The sequence below is a fragment of the Buteo buteo genome, chromosome 8 (genome assembly GCF_964188355.1).
Source record: "Buteo buteo chromosome 8, bButBut1.hap1.1, whole genome shotgun sequence".
Classification (NCBI taxonomy): domain Eukaryota; kingdom Metazoa; phylum Chordata; class Aves; order Accipitriformes; family Accipitridae; genus Buteo; species Buteo buteo.
This window is the reverse complement of record NC_134178.1, coordinates 45,869,269-45,892,375: the sequence shown is the minus strand read 5'-3', so window position 1 is coordinate 45,892,375 and position 23,107 is coordinate 45,869,269. Positions and strand designations below refer to the sequence as shown.

The 23,107-nt window shown below is 39.9% G+C and overlaps 1 protein-coding gene across 3 annotated transcripts in view; it reads left to right on the top strand.

Moving 5' to 3' along the window:
* MAN1A2 (mannosidase alpha class 1A member 2) overlaps positions 1-23,107 on the top strand; it is a 144,112-nt gene that overhangs the window by 100,562 nt on the left and 20,443 nt on the right. For all 3 annotated transcript variants that reach the window (XR_012651395.1, XM_075034479.1, XM_075034481.1), the window contains exons 9-10: positions 12,239-12,354; positions 19,060-19,279. Coding sequence is in view for 2 of the 3 variants with exons in the window: in XM_075034479.1 (XP_074890580.1) it covers positions 12,239-12,354; positions 19,060-19,279 (336 nt within the window). In the remaining variant the exon portion in view is untranslated. The remainder of the gene's footprint in view (positions 1-12,238; positions 12,355-19,059; positions 19,280-23,107) is intronic.

The following is a 23,107-nucleotide window of genomic DNA, read 5'->3' as shown; positions in this document are numbered from 1 at the left end:
GGCTTCACATCTCACTTCCTGCAGCTGGCCTACCTATAGAGATACCTGCGTTGGTTAGGTAAGAAAGTTGCATCAGTTTAACTAAAATTGGGTTTTAGACTATATATGGCTTCCATATGCAAGAAAATAAGCAGAGATATCTGTTCTATGTTAGCCTTCTGTGTTTATTGCACCTTAGTGATATGTGAGCACGTTAACAACTTACTGTAAAGTAAGCTAGTGTGTGAATTTACGGTGCGTGAGCTGAGCATTACTATTAGGAGTGTAATAGCAGATACTGAAATTACCATTACTGAATGCTGATGTGATTCAGACTGCAGTCTATTCTACAGCGCTTTGTTTGTATCTCCTTACTGAAAACAAGCCCCTTCAGTCAGATTTGCAAGTGGACTAAGTTAAAAGCCCAGTGCGGGGTCCTCTGTCAGCACATTGACAGGGATTCGCCAACAATGTGACATTGGTCCGTATATACATATTTAATGCACTAAATTTAAATGCTGTCTTTCACATACAAAGCAATGACTATCCTCAAAAGACAAATAAGAGAATTTCCACAGGTATTTAGCCTGCCTCGTTACACACACTGCCTTAGCACCTTTTGGTGATGCTCTCACGTCCTTGCGGTTCCCTGCATCTGTTACTGCACAGTAAGTAGAGGCACAGCCAAGGTGGTTGAATGGGAGAAACGTATCTCCTCTGTTTCCCAGTTGTTTGTGCTGTAGCCTAGCCTTTAAATAAACCAAAGCAAATGCCTTTGTGGATGTGCGTATTTCAGTTTCGTCAGGTGGTCTTTCATTTTCAACAATAAATGCCTAAATTAAACCAAACCAAGCACTTTTAATTTTAAAATACTATTTAGAGAAGGCTTCTGAGAATTTAATTAAATTGGATTAGATTTACACTTCTGTTAAAATGCTGCAATTTTCACATGTAGGAAAATCAATAAAAACAACTTTAAATTACTTTCATTAAATCAGTGCAAATACTGGGTGAATATTCCTCAGTTTTTATGCCTGCCTGTACAGCAGCTCACCAGCTCGTCCACCTTGAAGTTTGCTAATGAATTCCACATACGCACATGTACCCGGGATTAAATTCACTGGGAAAAACACACACACGCAGGCGTTTCCAGTTGTTGGCACGTAAACCTAGGGCCCTGTGACCCACTGTCTTTTCTCCAGCCGCTGCCACCCGGACCTACTGGCCCCAGTGACCTGTGGCCCCTTTCTCCAGTTGCTGGCAGTCTGACCTTGCAACATGCATCCCAGTTGCTCCAGTTACTGGCACCCAGACCCCTCTCGCATGCCACGCTCTCTGGGTGCTGGTACCTAGATCTGCAGGCTCTGCGACCCATGGGCTCTTCTCCAGCTGCTGACGTTTACACCTTGCAGCACTCACACATAGGATAGTGAGTGGGATTACATGCAGAAAATAAAGGAATTAATAAGGAGATAAGGGAGACTGCTGGTAGGGAGAGTGGCTCTCTTGAATGCAAACTTTCAAAGGTGCTGCAGAGATTGATAAATAAATCACTATTTGGATTTCTGTTATTGGGACTTTCATTGTTAAAATTAAGCAAGAAACCCTTTCAGTCTTTACATCTACCTCTGGGAGATTAAAACCCTTGCAGATTGCAAGGTGTGAAGTGAATAATACTGAAGAATGAAGTGGTCTTTCAAAAGATTAAAGAAATATTGCAGATAAATATTTCAGATAAAAATGTAATTGTAGCATAAATTAACAGCTCGATAGTCTAGCTATGGATAGTGAGAAGGATGCTAGTACTGGAAAATTCCTGTCTTGGCCAGCTGAACTGCTAGTGTTCTCCTTTAACTATGAAGGTACTTTGCATTTTCTCCCCCCAGCCCTTACATTGTTTATTTACTAGATGCCTTATTCAGCAGAAGTATTCTCTTAAATTATATCTGTTAATACCCCTACATACTCTATACAGCGCTAAGAAACCAGCAACGCAGAGTCCTGAAAAATCGAATTGTGAAATGCCATGTCAAGTTCTGGCAAAACATCCATAAACTAAAAGGAAGTGAAGGGAATTGTGTCAAGTAAGCCTGTATTTTCCAAAAAGTATTTTACAAAACTCTTCAGATAATTACCTTCCATTTGGACTTGTGGATAATAGTTTCTAATGCTTTAATTCTTGGGTGATTATTTTCCCCCTTTGGCATAAGGAAAATATTTTTCTTTCTCTTAAATAGAAATGGTGCAGGATTAAAATAATTTATTTTATCTGCTGTAGAAGCACTTGTAGAAGTAGCTCCCAACCTGACTTCATCTTTGCACATTTATTTGATTTAGCAAGTAAATTTCTTCTTTGATTTGTGGTTGGAATGTCAGTTATAGAACTGGAGATATGTGTTCTATGTAATGGTTAGTTTGGAGACTGATATAAGCATTTATCGTGGTGGGGTTTTTTTATTTCAAATCTGCTTTCAGTTGAGTACATTATGAACAAATACAAATACAACATGATTTCTAGACTTCCAGCAGTAGGCATGCATGTACCAGTTGCAGATGAGGAGGTGGGGGTGGTTCTCTGCTGTTTAATTCTTCTTTGCTATCTTGGCGGATGTCCTTAATTTCTCTCTCCAAAATATTCTGTCTTGTTCTGTATTTAGGAACATGCATGTGTTTTGAATAGAAAATAATCAGTGTAATCTCTGCTGGGGAATTCCCCTTGCCCTTTTGCTTTACAATGATGTACAAATGTAATTAACTGTGTTCCAAGAAAAGGCTGCATTCAAATTTGTTTATTCATTAGAAGCCAAGAGCAAGTTAATCTGTTAAAACTTTGTTTTAATGAAATACAGCAGAGCTGTGCGTTACAGGGAGTATGCTTTTATAAGTCTACAAGGTTAAGATGTTTTGCTGGTCTGTTGAGCAAGATGCTGATAAAGCTGAACAAATAAAAGCTTTGTTTAGTGTGTTAAATATTCTAGTGTTATTGGAAGGTTAAATATGTATATGAATTATGTGTTTGAAAAGGAGTGTCTATAAATAATTCCTAAAGAAAGGATTTGGATATGGTATAACTGGGTTTTGAAAGTGCTTGCGTACATTACTGTGGAAAGAGATTAATATTTTATTCTGCTGTATCACCAAACTGTATTTTTAGAGCATGATCTTGGTGGGGAGTGCATCAATGTCTAGAATTTGAAATCTGTCCTGCAACAGCTGTAACATTTATTTTCTTTACTGTGAATTCAGTAAATTAATCTGTATTAAAAGAGTCCGACATGTCTTGGGGTACGGCTTGATATTCTTGAGTTTAAATTGCTGGCTTTGAAGACAGCTAACTTAAAAGGACTGGGGAGTAAAAAGGTATCCTTTGACATGTGGTCTGTGAGTTTTTAAAGTTTGAGCGCCTGTGGAATCTTGTTATTTCTTTACTAATTGACTTTTGTGCTAGGATCTCTATATACCTAAACTGTATTTTTGAACCATTCTTGATTTATTCGTTTCTTGTCAAAGGGAAGCCTATCAAAGTCCAATTACAAACTTGTTACAGCCTTAATACAGTTACTTGTTTTTATTTTATTCCTTCTGTATCGCTTGTTGGAGGCTGTGCACCTAGCTGTTTATATTGACGTTGTTCTCTAGACCACTAATAGATCAGGCGACACATCACAGTCCATTTCTTTACATCCTGTCTTCAGTATGTGAGACCTCGTATTCTGAGTTATGTGTGGGGAATGTACCTTCCAGTGGTCCCATGAGAAACACTTCCAATTTGGTGACATTGAGGGGAGACGGGCAATGGTTTGGTTCAGTGGATGTTGAATGTGTGTTCCCAATGGGTTCTTTTAATCATAAAGTTCCATGGGAAGCTGGACTGTCCTGTAGCAGCAAGGTAAAATACCATCTCATCTTGGAGATCTATGTGAAGACATAGCTGATCTTTGATTGCAGATCATGCTGTAGCACTTTTTGGCCTATATGGTCAAAAATAAGAGAAGGTTGGTGACGAATGCAGTCCAAACATAGGGTGTGGTAGCTCAGTCTCAGTCACAGAGCATGGACTGAGTAAGTCTTAACAACCAGCACAGTTTCCTAGTACCTACAGAATGACCAAAACTTTGGCTAGCTGTGTCTGCTATTTCAGGCGTCTGTCATAAGAAAAAAAAATAAGAGATACATAGACACAAGTCTAGGAGAAAGAAACACACGGGGTAGCCTGGATTTATATTGTGTGTGGTGTAATCTGAGTACATCAAAAACAGGGGAGAGTCTTTCATGGCTTCTTTGAATCTCTTTTGACTGTGAGCATTCATGTATTATATATACAAGCACGTACATATGTAAGTATGCAAACTGCTATGGTCTTGATCCAACTGGAAGGGAGAGGGCAAAGTTGTGACAGTGGTTTTGCCAGCTAATTTTGCATAGATGGATGTTGGGCTAGATTTAATCTAATAAAGTTTTTCTCTCTTCCACTTTCTTGTTTTTTAATCTGTAAGAGGAGAGTTGAGATCTTACAGGAAGACTAAGGTGAATACACTCAAGGTTGTAATGACCTTAAGAGCTTGTCAATCCCTTTATGTAGAAACTCTTATTCAAAAGGGACTCTGGGTTGTGGGCACATACCTACAGCAGTATTGTTTGTAGCAGATGATGTTACCACCCCTTAGCTGTTTTTCACAGCCACCTTGTCAGGTAAAAAAAAAAAGTCATCAGAGGTAAACATGTACCTGGCTTCCCATCAATCCACTGTGAATTCCAGCAGCTTAGTTAAAGCTGCCAGCGCAGGTGGGATTTACACTGACTCCAAACTTGGCAGAGAGGCAGGTGTGCTTCATTCCGTTGGCTCTGTTGGTGAGTGTAATAATCTGGAAAAGACAACTTCAGGTGATAAAGGGCCATTTTTCAGTGAAAGCACCAATATAAAGGTTTAATGTGTTTAATTTTTGCACATGGACTTGACGTATTTAGTTTATTGGTCTTTAAGTCATGAACATGTCTTCTGAGAGATGACCTAACTCCTTCCAGAATTATAAATACTAGCTGGAATGTTTTGAAGTTTCAGGGAATTTTGAATACAAAAAGGAAAATATTTGTTCCAGCTGTGAATTCCTGAGTGTGAAAGGAGAGCCTGTTGTAAGATACCAAATTAGGATACTCCTTTGACTTTGCAGAAACATAAACTACATTCAATTTGAAGATGCATTTTGGTTCTAACAACATGAGTTACCTAACTGTATGTATTAGTAGGGCTAGTTGTACTTGCTGGTCTGTTTCAAATTATTTCTATTGTCTTTGCACACACTTGAATTGTGCAAGTTTGAGAATTTTAATCTTTAGTTTGATAATCAGTACAGTTCTAGGAAGTCATTTTGCTTAATTTTATTATACAGGAAACTGGTAGCACTTACAATTAAGGTTGCTCAACACTTTCCGTTAAGTGATTGTGTTTTCATTTTCTTGTAGCTGCCAAATTTCAGCTCTTCCAACTGGAATATTCTGTCTGCCTCAAGCTGTTTTGTTGGGTTTTTTAAACAGCTTTGACAAAAATGCTTCAGCCATTTCTAAAGGAAGCTAGAGGTGGAATGTGATTCTACCCGGATTAAAGTTAGTTTTTGCGAAGCGTGCGGTTAAGAAACTTGAGAACCATCATGTTTTGGATATGAAATACTGTGGGAATTATTTGTTTCAGGACTGCTTGAGGAAAAAAACCATCCATATTTTTCCAAGCCTTTGAAAAACATTCACATCTACTTTCTCCATATGGATTATTTAGAGTTCAGCTGCTACGTTCTCTAGAGCTGGGCGCGTGAGCAGGCGTGATCGTGCATCCCCGGGCTGGGAGGAGCTGAGCTAGGTTCTTCTTGCTGCTTGAATCTGTTGTGGCACCAGACGGTAGAATGGGAAGCAATGTCTGTTCAGCTATCTCCTAACTTATAAATGCTTGGCTTTGCAACCTTATCTATTCTTTGAATGTAGTTCTGTTATGTGACAACCTGCATGTTTTCAGAAAAATTCTCATGCTGGTAACGTGTTCCTTAGTGATAAATGATTCATAGCTGACTAAAAATTGCACCTCCACCTCCTTTTATCAGGGCTGCCTCTGCTGCAGTTAATTTACAAGTGTTTGCACTTTTAAGCCTTCCACTATGGCTTATGGCATCCTTAGGTTGAATTTCCACTGTGAATTGCAGCAGCTGCAATTTCCAGGGCCTCAGCTTTTTGGATTAAAGGATTAGAAAGGGAGCTTGCACCTATTTAGAGCAGCTGAGGGGCACTAAGCCCAACTACATGAAGTAAAGATTGAACTGAAATTTAATCAGGGCCACTCTGAAGACAAACAGAAAAACAATTCCTTACAAGTTTCCTACACAAAGAAAGAGGGCTCCTGCAGTGTAAGGCCAGTTGGTACCCAGAACAACTAATGGTGATGGGGTGTATGGATTTTTTAATGAAAGTTAATATTAGCTTAATGCCTTTGCTACTCCCTCCTGGTCACTTATCTTTTCCACTCTTGAACTCCTTCCCTGACATACTGCAATAGCACTTTGTCAAAGTAGTGTTCGTGATCCTTGAGGAAAAATCAGCCTCCTTTTTTACTACTTTGTTCTTTTGTTGCAAAGCAGTTCTGTACTACTACCCTTTTGGTTGAAATGAATCAGTAGTTTGTTCATCTTGGTGCTTCTAGTCTATTTGATATAGCACTGTAGGGAGGTTTAAGTTAGTTTCCCTTTACTTTAGAGTCATAACTAACAATTCCAGTTCTAAGACTTGAGTTTCTTTAACATATTGCCAAATTTCCAGTTGTTTGCTTGATTGTTTTCTAGCTGTCTGTACTTAAAAATATTAAATCAGTGTTGTAGTTGCAAATTCATTAATTAAAAATGCTGGCGGCATAGTTGATCCTCATCTCCGCCTGCTTGTGCTTATGTACTACTAGAATGTTATCGCACTGTACTGCTTTTCAGCATGGCAGCCTGCGCACGCTAAACATACTTCTGCTCCGTGTTTTATTTCATCTTTTCCATCCCGTGCGCAGTAAATGATGCGTAAGCTTCATGGACACAACGGGAGGCTGGGAGGACGTGCCCTGGGGTCAGGAGGAGGCAGTGGCTCGCTACCCGTCTGCTCATGGGTGACATGAAGCCTCACCCTCAGGTGTTGGGACCGCAGCATCAGTTGTGGCATGAAGTGCTGCTTTTAAAGCAATGCCTGGCTTCTTTCTTTATTCCTGCTCATTGCCAAGAAATGACAATTGAACAATTAAGGTACAAAGCAGAGAGGGTTTAGCAAATCATGAACTGTTTTTAATTTGCCTCATTAAGCTGCTGTTAACTACTTAAAGCCATCTGCTTAAAAATAATTTACACATCTTAAGTTTGCTCTAGAGAGCAGGTAGACCTTCATTAGAGGAGGTTTTGTTATTAATGTTATCTTTAGGGGGCTATCGGTTGTTGTGGAAAATATTTTATTGCTCACTGAACCAAACTTTCCCTGTAAACCAAAGGAAGTGGCACGTGATTGTAACGCGCAGTCTGCTGCCATAACCGTATTCTTGGGAACCAGTGCTGTTCGTTTAGAAACTGGCTTGCTGTGGAGGACGTTATTTACAGCCATTAGGTAGATCTGGGTACGAGAAAGGAGAATGAGCTATGTGAATGCCTAGTATCCCTATTATCTACTACCATTGCAAAAAATTAGTCCTGGAGAGGAAGAACAGCTGGATCCGTCACAGTGCCTCAGCTGTAATTGAGGAGGGGGAACCCTGCTGCCTATGCTCTGAAGAGCTAGCTGAGGAAAAAACAAGTTTATTTGTCTCCCCAGATTTGTAAAGAAACAATTTCACTTACAGAGAACAAATCACCAGAGCGCCACAGACTCTCCCTCCTATCTCAAGCTGAGATTCATTGTCATTTCAGTTAGACAGCATGTGTGCTGCTTTCTGACCTGCTAGGTATTTCTGTGGTTTGCTGTGAAATAATTGTCTTGCTGCTTGTCAGAGGAGACTGTTTCAGCAGTGAGCTAATGGATTGCTGATACGAATAAGATCATTTGGAGTGAAACTAGCTTTAGAAATATTAGATAATGATGGTGTGACAATTGAAAAGAAGGTCCTCCGCTCAGTCTGTGGGAAAGAGGTGGATGTGATTTTTGGAATATTAGCTGAGACACAATACTTGACTAAGTATAGATCTTCTTTTAGCCACAAATTGAAAACTCATTAAAATATTGCTATGAAATGTTTTTTTTCAACTGCATACTGTTTATTAAGAAGAAAAATGCCAATATTTAACAGGATGTACATCTTTTGAAGTATCTGAGCAAAAATGTTGCCATGAACTGTAAATATTATTGTCTTTCTATTAAGGTTTTGTTCGGCTCTTTCTGGCAAGGGGGAAGCCTACAAACAGACTGACTGCACGGGTTTGCACACAACATGCTTTCAAGTGTGTGACAAACCAGAAAAAATACAGGGCTTTTTGTAATTGCTTTTGGTTGCAATAGTTGAAGGTAATCTTTGCAACTGCAACTACTATGTCTTTTAGTTTAAAATAAGACCTCCCAAGGAATTCTTGACTGGAATCCTTTTATGTTTGCCCAGTCATCTGGGCCTACATTTGAAAAAATGGGGAATGAAGAAAATATCTTAATTTGTCTTGATTGGAAGGAATGAATGTTCTAAAAATGTATACATGTCATTGAAGAGAATATGTGGCTTCTGTCATATTTGATATGCCCTCATACTTCTGTTCTCTTTGCTATATTTGTCTTAATCTGGAAAGAGTTTTACTTCAGGATTTTACTGTGAAATACTTCTTCACAGTAAAAACCTTTAAATGACATAGATCTAATTAAATAATTCTTGCAGATCAAGTATGTTAAAAATGAAGTCCATTTTTAAATTTGCAAAATACTTATAAACATTTTAAACATAAAACCTTCACAGCCGTCTACTGAAGAGTACCCAGTGCCAAGATGCTATTGTAAACTCAGTTATTCAGATCAGGAGTTGTTCCTTTTTAGTACTCTGGCTTGACATACAAGGTTAGGACGGATTGAAAAACTTCAAAATATTTTATGTGCAAAACATTTTTATGAGCAAAACATTTTGAGTTGAACTGAGTTAAATCTCTGAATCCATCTGAGCTGTAGCTCAAATAGCAGGAGAGAGTGATAACCACCGTGGACCTTCTGATGATAAGTTTAGGTAGGGAGCTTTGTTTATAGGAGAGAATGATATGTGATGGCCCAAATCTACAGTTTTCACCAGCTATATATTTGCTAAGGAATCTTGAAAAATGTTTCTTTAGCATTTCCACTCTAGGTGAGAGTAAGTTGTCAGCGTCCCACAATCTGTCACAAAAAGTGTTTTAATTTTCAGTCATTTCTAGTTGTAGTCCTTACACAAAATGCAGCCAATTCTGCTTTAGCAACACCTTCTGACACTAGCAGAAGACCTGAAGAAGATCTTGCCAGGGTGCAGTTAATGCAGCTGTAGAAGCTGGGAAAACTTGCTGTGCTTAAACCTCAGTTCAGCTGCTGCGGTGGCCTCCTTTTCACTTCCACCCTCTTTTGGCTATTTTTTGCAGATGAGGGGAGGGGTTAGGGAAATAGAGAGCTGTATCCCAGTGCAGCTCCCTTTGAAATACTGCTTCCCTTCTGCGTGAAAGATACCTGGGTGATGTCTTACCACGTGTGACCACCAAAAATATTTCATCTGTCCCTTTCCTGCTACTGAAGAGAAGGAACAGAATCAGTTTGCCCTGACAGGTCTGTTGTCTGGTCCAGCTGTGAAAAGTGTCAGCTGGGGAGCGGAGGAGCCCACGGTTTAATGAGACAGGAGCCTTGAAAACTCCTAGTAGTTGAGAATTGGAGTGAGGTATAAAAACAGGAATAAAGAAAACACTGCTGCTGGGAGCAGCAAGGCCGTCAGAAGCCCTTAGCCTTACCGTGGTTGCTTCTCGCTTGCCGAGTGGGAGGAGGATCTGTGTCTGAGAGGCTTGTGCAGCTCTGTGCTCTGAACGCGTGAAGAAGGTGCAAAAAAGGCTGTCTAGAGGATGGCTCCCAGTCCTGTGTGTCCTGCTGGTTCCTGCCTTCCCTGTGCTTGCACCTAAGACGAGAAGCAATGTGGAGGAGGAGAAGAGCTGCTGACAGGAGGGAAAGACAGTTCTCAAATGACTGCCTGAAGAAGTAGATGTGAAACAGGGCACGTTTCTGATATAATTGACCTTGGAAACTCACCTGGAATGTGGATTTCTCTGTTCAGGAAATAAACTTTTTTCACTTGTCTTCCTGCTCTTTCCTGCCTCAAATCCAGCTGGAGCTGCTTCAAGATGAACCGTGCTGAGGGTTCGGCAGCCCTGTCCTGGTTGGGGACTAAGTCCATCTGTGACAGAAATCTGGCAGAGGAGCAGCGCTGACTCAAGTGACAGAGCTCAGCTGGGGAAGAGGCAACAGCTTAACACAAGTCGTTTTAGACCCTGTCTCTTGTGAAGATGGCCCCTGAGTAGTGCTGACATGAGTCGTAACTTGGAAGTCTTGGGATGGTTTGTTTATTTTTTTTCTGAAAACCACAGACCCTTAGTTCTTGTGTCTGCTTGAGAACGTAATTGTGCATTGAAGGAGTAATTTCTAGCCCTTGCATTTGTGGAAGAAAGTGACTCGTGACCTGAATGCCCTCTTACAGCTCAGAGCTGGAAAGCTTATGAAAACTCATCATTTGTGGTTAAATCACTGAGTAGCTGGGTGTGAAAAGGCTGTCTAGGAGATACTGAGCTAGAAGAGAAGGGCGTGAAGTAATCTGCTCCAAATTCACAACCTGAAAACAAATGGGAAAGCTACAGGCTTTCCGCCTGCTCCTTCCTTTGTTTAGAAATCCATTGGTAAGGAGCAGAGGAGTCAGGAGGCAGCTAGAAGAGTTAGGATAGAAGCATCTACCAGCTCTAACCTCCTACTCACATCTTCAGAGACAAGCAGACGTGCTGGGGCAGGACGGTGCTTGGAGGAAAAGAGCAGAAGGAGAGCTCCAACCTCTCTTTTACACCTTTATCCCAGAAAGACTGTGAATAATAGCACTTTTTTGAGGTACTTTGGAGAAGGAAGTATCATATCTTTTCTTTTTTTCAGCTGGCAAAAGGGAACTTGCATGACTGTAACAGCAGCCATGCTTAGGGCCCTGAATTTCTGGCATTGTCACAAAGTTGGTCTTAAGCGTTTCCTTCGCCCAGCTTCAGCAGACTAAGACTGTTCTAGTGCCAGCGTTTTGGGAGCTGTAATGTTGGGAAAGAAAAGGTTATGTGCTGTTCTGGTTGGAGTCACTTATTAAATCTCATAGACTGTACTGCTTTTTGAATGGAGGGTGTGCTGAGGGAGCGCTTGCCAGGGTTGGAACAGGAGCTCCGAGGCTGAGTCAGCCCCTCAGTAGGCTTTTTGTGGGGATGTATGATAGTTTACCCAAAGAGAAACGTAGGCAGTTCTCATGTGGTCTGTCAGCACAGAATAGCGATGACTCTACTTGTGAAAGGCAACCTCTGCAAGGAAAAAAAAAAAAAAGCAGGTGACAAAGAAGAAATCTGTGTGTTTGGAGGTCGAGTTTATGTGGTGGTGGATTCGAATAGTCAAGCAGCTTTACTTACCCTGTAGCACATGGCGTGGCTCTGCACGGCTGCTCAGGCGTGATAGAACAGAGCAGGGCTTATGTTGTACACTGCAAAGGCAATTTGCCTCCCTTTTGACTGAAATAATTCTAAAGAAGAACATTGACTTTGAGAAGTTCATTAGTCTGTTAAGTAGCTACCTTGCTGGAAATAAAAATCTCCTGGAAAGATTGGGTTCTGTGTAGTTCATGGCAGTTCATAGCCAGCCACGTGACCTGGTTGCATCCTGGATACAGAGATCTCACGGTTTTTTATGTATACGTTTCTACATATATTAAAAAAAAAAAACAAAAAAAAAAACCAAACCCTAGCAGCTAAACAATTGGGTTCTATGGAATGAAGTAAAACCAGGTTAAATTACATTTTTGATATGAGGGATAGCCTCTGCAGAATGACGAATAGTGAACACATGCAGCAGGTTCCATGCCTATGAAGTTCGGAGGGGATAGGGGGTACAATGCAGCTTTGTCCTGCTAAACAGGCTTAAAATATTGATAATTCTACAACAGTAGACCTTAAAAACGTAAGTTTATATTTTGAATAAATATAAGGTGCTATTATATAACAACTTCAATTTTATTTTTTTTCCTCTTTCCCTCCTACAGATCACACATCCGTGGGCGGGCTGGGAGACAGTTTTTATGAATATTTATTGAAAGCCTGGCTTATGTCAGACAAGATGGACACGGAGGCAAGGAAAATGTACGACGATGCAATTGAGGTGATTATAATTCATTGAGTTTTCCAATACAGTGGAACTTAAAAACCGTCTTTAATACTTTAAAAAAAAACCCACACCAACAAACAAAGAAAACCCCATAGGACTTGTTTTGGTTATATAAGTTTTAAGAAATCAAGTGATGAATAATACCAGCTTTCTCTCTGAGTTGTTTAAAAAGTATTGTGGAATACATCTGATGCAGATTATTGTGCTAAAAATAATCAGCTTGTCCAAAATGGTATAATGTAAAAGCCCAAGCTATAGTTCATGAGAAAGAGATCTAACAACCCTTAGGATGTGTGGAGAACGACCAAGTCACTTTTCTCCAGTGTTCAGAATCATTCTAGGAGTTTAAGTCCTCAACTGTTTTATTCTTTAAATTATTTTCTAAGACATTCAGATGTTATATTCCATATTTATCTTGTAAAATGTAGTTCATACCTATTCTTTGCTTTATGGTTCTTTTGTGATATGGTCTTGCTCCCTCTCACAGATGAAGTAGTGCTTGCCCAAGCAGGGCAGTACTGCGGGACAGTTCAGTGGGGTTTGGGGTGGGGGCCTTTTTGTGGTGGCTCTGAGCTTTTTATGCTGCCCAGCTCTTTCTTAGTTTCTTATACACAGGCACCTTCTTTCATCAGGCTCGCTTGTGGCCATATATGCCAACACGCCTATGCTACAGTTAAGGCACGTAGAGGGTAACTAAGGTAGTTTTAATCAATTTAGCTGTGGTACCAACAGCAGCAGGAACTGTGTAGTCTTGTCCAAGGGCAGATATGTGTTTGGTGCCTAGCTTGTTCCATGCTCTGTGCATGCCGTGTTTCCTTCTACATAAACTTTTAAAACTTAGTTTTAGTGTAGTCAGTCTCCTAAAGCAACATGCCTGTTCTTGGAGTTCTCAAAATTCACCTTTTAAAAGATATATAGTGAAAGTTTTAGTCCAAAATTGCTTTGAAGCTGTAATATGTCTTACCCCGACCTGAATTTGATTACATTTGGCTTTCAGCTACTTGAACTTTTTCCTTTCCTACGTTGTTTAAAAGGGTGTATCTGCATCATGTAGCTGGTTGCTAACAAAGGTACGATAGGCATTCTCTCCTGAAGGAGAAATGCATTATTTTCTTTAGTCTTACAATATAAAACAGATTTTGAATTACTTCTTAAGCTTTTTTCCAAGTAGTTTCAAGTGTCTTCAGTATGGAGACAAGAACATAATGGTTCTTCTAATATGTCATCACCTGATTTCTTCTCAGTGTTCTCTTCTTCATCCAGCCAAGAGCTGTGTTTGCACTCTTAACCTTTGCCTCGCACTGTCATCCACTTTCCAGTTGGTTTTACTCTGAAATTGGTTATAGTCTTTTTGATTTACTGCTTTCCTACTACTATGATTTACATTCCTGATTCCTCGATGTGTGACCTTATACTTATCTCTGTTAAAACACAATTGTTCAGGCAAAACCCATTTTGTCACCTATTCTGAATGATTTTATGGGACTGACTTTTCCTTTATCACTATCTATAGCTCCATCAATTTTTGTGTCATCTGCAATTTTTCTTACCATTTGTTTCTTGCCGATCATTGGTAGAAATGCTGCCTAGCATTGAATAAAAGTATCTTTGCAGAATCTTCATGGGATGATTTTTTGCAATTTTTTGTTTTACTTTGTTCTAGCAAGCCAACTTTTAATCCACTTCATATGTGCTGCCTTGAATTTGTTTGGGACTAATATTTTGTACAATACCAAGGAAATTCCTGAAATTCCTAATATTCCTAATATCAGCATGCACTTGTCAATCAAACATTTATTTTTGAAACCACATCATTCATTTTATATGATTGTTCTATTAGCCTTTTAAAATACTGTTAAAGCATCAGCTATTTCCCAGTCCTCTTGGCTTTCCAGGGTTTGTTAAAGTCAACATTAGTAGTTCAAAACACTGGTTGAGTACTTTTAATAGTCTAACATAGAGTTTATTGGGTCCTGTGGGTTTAAAACTGTTTAGCAATTGATGTTTAGCATCCGTTGGGGTTACTGTTGAAATATTTTATTCTGATTCCTACACTGTGAGCACTTCAAAATTAGAGGAAATAAACTTTCCCTTTCATCCTCTTCACTGTAAACCCAGTCTTGCAAACATTTTGTATGGGCAAATCCCTGCCTCTGAATGGAGACACAGCAAAGCAAATTTGGGACCAGATGAAAACACACTGGATAGGAGAGAGAAAGAGCTGAGCTGCTCCTGCTTCGTGTGTGGTATGACCTGTAGTGTAAGCATCAGGTGGTTTCCTCTGGCTTTCTCTCAGCTAAACCCACCCAGGTACATTTGAATCTGCATGAACCGTACTGATTTATGCATCGTGGAACATCCTTCTGGTTCAGGGTTTGTGTTTATCCCAGGTCCTACTTGGCATTGAATGATGTGGGCAAAGAGTCAGTGAGTAGGATTTGTTTTACATAATTGCAAACTTGAGTTTTTATTTAAAATCTTAAAATATTTTTAAGAGCCCATTCCCTTACCATTCTTTTGGTTTTGCCCATAACATAGGTCTTCCTCCATAGCTGATGCTTCTTAATCTTTCTATTTTTTTTTTTCCCCCAAAACTTGGAGCAAAAGCTCTCTGCATCATTTATGCAAGCAGAAGGGGAAAGGTGTAAAATACATTCTTCCCACTCATAGCACGGAGTTGGAAATGTTCTCAGCACCCACCAGTCTAAAAGAAGGTCTCTGTCCAGCCACGCTTCACTTCCTTAGCTTATTACGGGGGGGAGAGTGGAAGATAGACAGCCATACCCTCACTCTCGAGTCTTGCAGTAGGCTGTGATATCCCATTCCTTGGAGGTATTAAGAGGAAGAAAGATAACAGCATCTGTTCTTCAGATGTCATGACCTCCATTCCATGGCATATGAAGCCTTACCCAGGTCACCACATACCTCATAACAAGAGGACAGACAAGTTCTGTATCCATGACCTCTCCGTGCTATGTAACATTAGTGCAGTCTTCCACTGTAAAGGACACTTCATTTCAACATCCTAATACGTAGATTCACACTGTGATAAAAACTGAAATTGTGAAACTTGTTGAGAATTTTTTGTGGTGGTAAATATTGAGTATGGACCTCTTAACTTTACTTTCAGTGTTGTCATGCGGATCTCCCAGCTAGTCTAGTTTGAAGTGTCTTTTCTCCTTCTCAAATCGGCTGGAGGATAGGGAATCTTCCTTTTGATCTGTGGCCTTGAGTAGCCTAACCTGCTAGGCTCACGAATTTGATCCTCGCTCTTTTCTTGTTGCACAACACTAGATAGCTAAAAGAAGGATTCAGCAATGTGTCTGACTATTGCAACATAGCAAGTACTGCTGCAAGACAGCTCAGGAAATGCTGTTTTTTGTAGTCATAAAAATCACAGAAAGCATGAACATCAGATAGAGAGCATTCTGTTTTCAGATTTCGGTCTATTGTTTCGGGCATTTCACAAACTAAGGCAGCTTCTTCCCTCAGTTAATCTCTCAGTTGATGTGAACTAAGTCTTTTCTTTGGGAACTTAAGTACACATGTCTGCTCTAGTGCATGTATACTCCTCGTGGTCCAGCTGCATGTCATTGCTTCACGGTACCTATCGGAGTGCTCTGTAGCCCCAGGTGTCCAGCCCAGGAACAAATGTCACATCTGTCCTAACCCCAGCAACGCCCAGCTGTTCCTTGTTAATTACTGTAAATTTTAATTGTCCTTTTTATACAGTCAGCAAGCAGTGGGTTGTTGAATGATGAAGTATTTTGAGAGGGTTACATTTATTTTCTTTTTGGTGATGCTTCTTTTGTGACTCTTAAGACGTAACTTAATTGTTAAAGTAGCTGACAACTTGATGTTCAGATTTCAAAAACTACCCCTTACACAAGACAGTGATGTTCGAGTTCAGAAGATGTGTTCTCTGTTTGGAAGAGGGGCACACTGCACCTAGATGATGATGTTCAGTCAAACCCTGAAAGCAAGCAGCTCATGGAGAAGTGTATAAATTTGGCCTTTGTTGGCTCTCCTGGTGCCAACGACAGTCATTTTGTCCCCCCTGGAAATGCTCCTGCACGCATTTACTCCTCAACAGTTATGAAATTACAAAAAGATACAATTCTAAAGGGAATTTTGCAGAACATTTGGAAAAAACTGTTTTCCTCCAGGAAATAAATAATCCAAACCCTTTTAAGCCTTCTTGCTCTTCACAGTAAAAGTGGCTTTCCTTTAAAGGGGACTCCTCAACTTTTATGTACCATATGGTCAAAAAAATCCTATAATCATCAGCATGTCAGTTTTGTCACAGTCTAGGATAATTGAATCAACGGAGTTGATGCTACAGATCTTAGTATCTTCTTCAGTGGCAGAATTTTCAGCAGATCCAATCTTTCCTATACCAGTACTTGCAGAACCAATGAGGCTTGTACAGTTAACCACATCAGGCTCCCTAGCAGCAGAAGCCACAGTGTCATGCCAGTCCTCGATGCCAGTTTGCATGATTGTTGGACAACCACTCTGGCAGCCATCAGAGACTTATTAGTTTCTGCTCTGTCAGTTATTTCTGCGTTCTTCTCGCTGGATCCTGCCTTAAGCACAAACTTCAGATCTGCTGGTGGCATTAGCGAAGAAGTTAACCCAACAGGAATGCAGACCAGCACTTTGCTTTCAACACCTTCAGAACACACAGGCTCAATAGAGGGCAGTGGAGAAATTTCACCATCCAAATGATGGCTCAGTCCACGGTGCAAGTAAGGAGCAGGACCCTACCGATGGTAACGCAGTCTTCTCCCTGTAGTCCGCTCCACTGGCTTTTAGTGAGCGCATTCACCTTGGCCCTATGGGGACTGCCAGCTCTTCACTGGCTGCATGCCTGAGGTGTAGATTCACATCACTATAACCATTCAGAAAAGTTGCTGCAAGCACTTGCAGCATCTCAGGTCAAGAACATATTCAGAAAACCCTACAGAAATACACGCATATTCAGAAACACAACTCTTTCAGATTACTGTTTATATTATTGTCTTCCCCAGATGAGGCTCCTAATCCTACAAATTCTGCCTTTTCTAACCGTAATTTCAATCATTCTGTTTTTAGAAAAGTTTTTTATTGAAGGAAGCTTTGGAAGGCTGTCAGGTGTTATTTCAGTACCTGGATGGAGGACTTCCATGCTACCAAATATTGCTGGGTTCAATACAGCTGCTTTAACAGTGCTGTATCACTTATGCATCAGCTTAAAAAAAAAAAAAAAAAAAAAATTGAAATACCTACTCCAGTCACAGAAGAGCTTGAAGCTTTTTGTTTGTCCATTTTGTTGAAAACAAAAGACAGTCTCCCTTTTTTATTTGGAGGGAAAAGCTATTTCACTGTCCACTTTAAAACCTGAATGACAAGTTGCAAGCTGATTAATCTATGTATTTATTGCTTGAATCTGTACTGTAGCGAACTGCATAGTTTGCACTGTGTAGATAGCAAGGAGACAGCTGTGTGCAGCAGACTTGACCTCCACATCCACGATGACTGCTTTGGTTATACGTGGGATCCTCTGCCTGTGTGTTCTCAGTGTATGTAGTTTTAGTGCAAAATACAGTTGTGGACATCTGAGGTGTAATTTGTTGTAGGTACCAGAAAAGTAACGGAGAGGGGTAGTAATTCACTTCTGTAATAGATCTTGTGGATGGCAAGGAGAGTAGTAAATGCCTTTTTAATGGCACTTTAATACTTCAACTCTAATCAGCCTTGGAGTACTCTGACCAGTCACAGATCATGCACTTTGAAGGAAGCTGTGAACCTGTCAGATGGTTATGTGTGGAAGTACAAAGGAGATTTCTGGAAAGAAGACAGGAATAATGTCTTCATGGTAAAGAAGATAATTGTCTTCATTATTATAGGACTCAAACTGTAATGAGATTCTAGTTACAAGAAAAACTGTCTAATACTAAAGATAGTAAGTACTGCAGTAGATTGGTGGGGGTTGTGAAACTCTCTGAAGGAGGCTTAAGTAAACGTGTTGTTCCATATAGTTTGCAAACTTTGGAAAGTTAAGTCATCTATTCTCCTTCCCGCTACCAGAAGAACACCATTTATAAGTCACAGGCAACAACTTATATTGGTACAAATGTGCAAAGACAAAGCAGCAGTTGCCTCACCTATAAAATAATACTGGTTTTTGTGAACAGCTGCTCTGACCCTCACCCATCCTTTGACGTGTGCAATCAGAAAGCTGCTACGGACAAGTGGCTAGAAGGTGGCTGGAGCATTCCTGTCGCTTCTTATTAAAGTCGAACTGAGAGTACAGGTGCTGCCTTTGTATATGTTGCTGACCAAAATTTTCCAACATGGGTGTATTTTCCGAGTACGCACAAACTGTACAGCAGAACAAATAAGTACTTCTCAGAGTTAACAGGTAGACAAACATTGTTTGAGCCATAAAATATGTGTTGAATTCTCAGCTAAAAGTGCAATGTTATCTATGTCATGAGTTTCACATGTTTGATCTCATTAGCATCGTTTAACAGTTAGTGTATTTTTTTGTGTGTTAAAATTATATTCTTACAGCTGTTTGTTCCTGTAGTGCTCAGAAGTGAATTTGAAAGAAAATTCTTTTTGTTTTGAAAACAGTACTTTCTTCTTTGAAGGAGAGTTAGTATGTAAAACTTGCATGTGAAACAGTATTTGAAAGTTCTCTTAATCTTCTTGTAGGCCATAGAAAAACATCTCATCCGAAAGTCCAATGGAGGACTGACCTTCATTGGGGAGTGGAAGAACGGGCACCTTGAAAGAAAGATGGGCCATTTGACCTGTTTTGCAGGGGGAATGTTTGCCCTTGGAGCAGATGGTTCCAGAGATGATAAAGCCGGGCATTATTTGCAGCTTGGAGCTGAAATTGCACATACGTGTCATGAGTCATATGACAGGACAAGTAAGATATATTGCTAATCTAGTTATTTCAGTAGTTGAAATACAGAAATTGTCGTAATTATTTTTAAGGTTTGTTATGGACCTGTGCCTTGTCTAACATGCACTGTTTTTATACCAGTATAATTTTTTTAACATCCATGTATTTACTACTGATCTACATCACGGTAAGTAAATGTAAAACCAGACTATATGTGGTTCCTTCCTGCACGTTTATCCCTATTTTTGCTTCAGTCAGCTAAGATAGGTTATATGGGTGTGGGGAGGAAGGAGTGTGTGTGAACTCTTGTCCTCTCAGATATATAGGGCAGTTTTTCATTTCCTATATACTGTTCTTGCAGTTATGTAGAGTGAACAATTTGTAAATACGCCTTTTACCATTTTTAGTAATAGTACATTCTGGGTAAGTACAATTAAACTAGAGAGGATGAAGATTCGTATGCAAACTATGAGATGGCCAAAGACCTGATTAGTGAGGAGGCAATATCAGACTTCACTGTTGGGCTGGAAGTTTCTCAAGTTCACTCTTTTGGACCAGGTTTATTTTAGATCTTTAATAGTGACCTTGATGCAAAAAGTTGAAGTGTGCTGATTATACTTACAGTGGCCATAAGGTCATAAGACACAATTAAGACAGAAGAGTCTCAGAATAGTAAACAGGAAGATCTTAAGGACTGGACTGTCAGAAATAAGAAGTTCACTAGAAAAAAGGCAGGAACTCTTTCTCTAAACTGGGAGCTGAAAAATGCCAGTACAGTCCTAGTCTGTATTAGGTGAAGAATTTTCAGCAGATACGAGACAATATTAACACCGCCTTAGAAGACACATAATTCGTCATTTGGAATACACTGTACAAATCTGAATTTCAAGCAGAACAAATGCAGAGAAGGACCAACAGAATGGAAGATAAAATATCTTACAGTGGCAAAATAAGGGAGGTCAGCCTGCTCAGACTAGAAAAATAATGCCAAAAAAGGGAATAAATTTGTTGTCATCTCAAGAGGTAAACACTAAAAAGAAATAGAGTTATTTTAAGATATAAACAACACAGTTGTACCAAGAGCAAGATTTGTAAGCTTGCCATGAATAAATGTAGGTTGGAAATTGGAAATGGCTTTGTGTAGCCATCAGAGAAATGAGCTTCTGAAATAACTTCCTAGTAGAAGTAATGGTAACTAAGACTCAGGCAGTTTTAAGATGAGAATTCATGTATTTATTCACAGGATTACATAGCATCATTGCATAATTACCTGTCATTTTAAAGAATTCAATCACATAAGTGATACTTTTACCTGGGTAGCAACAGCATTAAAAAAAGGGGGAAGGAAAAAATATGAGGATGCTTAAGGAAAAAGGTAGGACATAGTAGCTATTGTTGCATTCTGAAAAACTGCATTTAAATGTTTAATTCGACACTTAAAAATAAGCAATGCTAAATTTACAGTTGTTTGTGCAGTCCTAATTTTATTCCTTCAGATGTTTATTCTGTACCCTAAATAAGTCAAAAGATGGGGGGGGATAAAAGGTTTGGTTGCATATTTAATGACTGTATAAGAACACACACATGCAAGAAACAGACTGAAAGTTGTACAGACAGCTATATAAATTGGCAATGCCCTAGTTTTCTTTTGTTCAGTCACGCAATCTCAGGAATGTGGATTTTTTTTGTGTTTGGTTTTTTTTTTTTTTTGCCTGGACTGGTTTTTCAAAGAAAATAAAGAACTGTTACGTGCAAAATGTCAACTTCTTCATTATGCTTTAACAGCAGGATTTGAGACATAATTGTGTGCTTTAATGACAGAACTAGCTGGTTGCAGAAAACAGCTCTCTTTCAGAGGGCAGACAGTCTTCTGGTTCAGCTGATAGGTTTATGCTTCAGTCCGCAAAGGGGAGAGCCTGATCTTTTTCTCCTGCAGACTTGGGAGAACTCTTTGGTGTGCCCAGAGGAGACAGCAAGGTGCTGAGGCTGCGTGCTGAGGATAAAGAGCTCTCTTCTTCAGATAAAGGAAAGGACAGCTCTGGTTGGTTTGTCTTCCCAGGATTATTCCCAATAAACTGCAGTATCTGCCTGGGTTTATAATATTTTAGTATAAAGATACTACTTTATGAAGCAGCCTAAATTTCCATAAGGGCTGAGCGTGAGGGAAAAAAACAATGCTGTTTCAAGGTCCAGTCTCAGCAAAATCGAAACAGAATTTCACAGAATAAAAGCACTTCTGGAAAAGAAGGGCATTATATTGCCAACAGTCAGCAACCTGTTGCACATATTGCAGGTATGAAAGCCTGTTTAAAAAAAAAAAGAGAATTAGATATTTCAGAAAGCTTCAGGCAAACTAAATTCTATATTGCTACTGTCTACCATAATGTTGTTATGGAATACCATCTCCTGAAATTCTGGTTTGAAATCATGCTTTCCACGTCTGGCATAAATAAACAAACATGGTGACATGACAGATGATTTAGGGTCCAGGACTTCTGGGTTTTCAGATACATTCCATTAGAGTAACTTTGATCTGGACAGGTTTCACCAGTGTGATAATAAGTATAATGCTCTTGTCTTGCTGTGGCAGTCCACATGCCTATTTAGAGTTGAGGTGATTTTCTTCCATGACATTTGTGGCTGGAGGTTCTTGATGTATTAGGATTTTTTAAGGCAATATTCATATCCTCTCAGGTCACTCTCCCCTCTCATACATTACCCTATGTCTTCAGGCAAACTCCATCACCCTCTACAAGACAGAGCATTTGTGGTGACTTCAGCCTGCTTTAACAAAACAAGACTTTACTTATTTTGTCAAGCTAATGTAGCCCTTCCACTCGTTCTTGTCTGTTGCCCTCTCTTCTTTGTTTACTTCCCTTTGGGACTGAAGTTGTCAATTGATGTCAGAGTCACCTGTTGAATTACGGTTGCCCAGACTCTCGTTGTTTCTAAGACCATCTCTCTGGTCCCTTGGATGCGTTTGCTTCTGTTGATGGCTTCTAAGACCCTTGAGGTCTTAGGCCACTGTAAATCCTTCTCTGCTTTCTGGTCTACCCCTTGATGTCAAGCATTCTGTCACCATCCAGTTTGTGCTCTTAGCAGTAGATCTTCACGGTATTTGGGAGCCGTTGCCCCAGCAGGCAGTTTTACCCTCCTCTCCCAGCTGACAGGTGGAGCAGCAGATCGTATTGCAGGAATCCCACACAAGCCTCACTGGGTTACAGTGCTCCCAAACATATTCTAACCCATTCCCCAACTCAAATACTTCTTTTAGGTTCCCCAGACACATGATGAAAAGATGTGTGTTTTGCCATAAATTATTTGGGGAGGTTTGAGGACCACCCTGCAGATACAAAAGCATCCTACTTTTTCACCTCTTTACTGGTGAAAAAATGTTCTCGGCTGCCCATCCTTTCTTTCCATTTTGGCAACAGCAATCACGTTTCCCTGTAACCAGCAAAAGTTGCCACATGGTCACAGATTTGTACAGCAATGTTGTAAACTGACTTATTTGCCTTAGCCTTGGCATCATTGGAATGACAGCTTTCCAGTGGCATTTTGGGTATTCCGTAGTCCCCTGGAACATGTATCAGTGATCCCTTGCAGGTATTTTGGATGCTCACAGTGCATCATTGGGGCTTGCTGAAGATTTTAGGACATTTCTTAACTTGATTGGAAGTGTGGCACAAGTTAAAGCACACCATCACCTTTTGGACAGATTGTTGCTGGCGTGACACCGTGCCATGTGTCCCAATATATAAATAAGACCAACCTCAGATCTGTGAAGCTACCTTAGAGAGGCTGCAGCCTATTGCACCTACATGTCTTGCTGGGTCCTCTTCCTCAAATTTT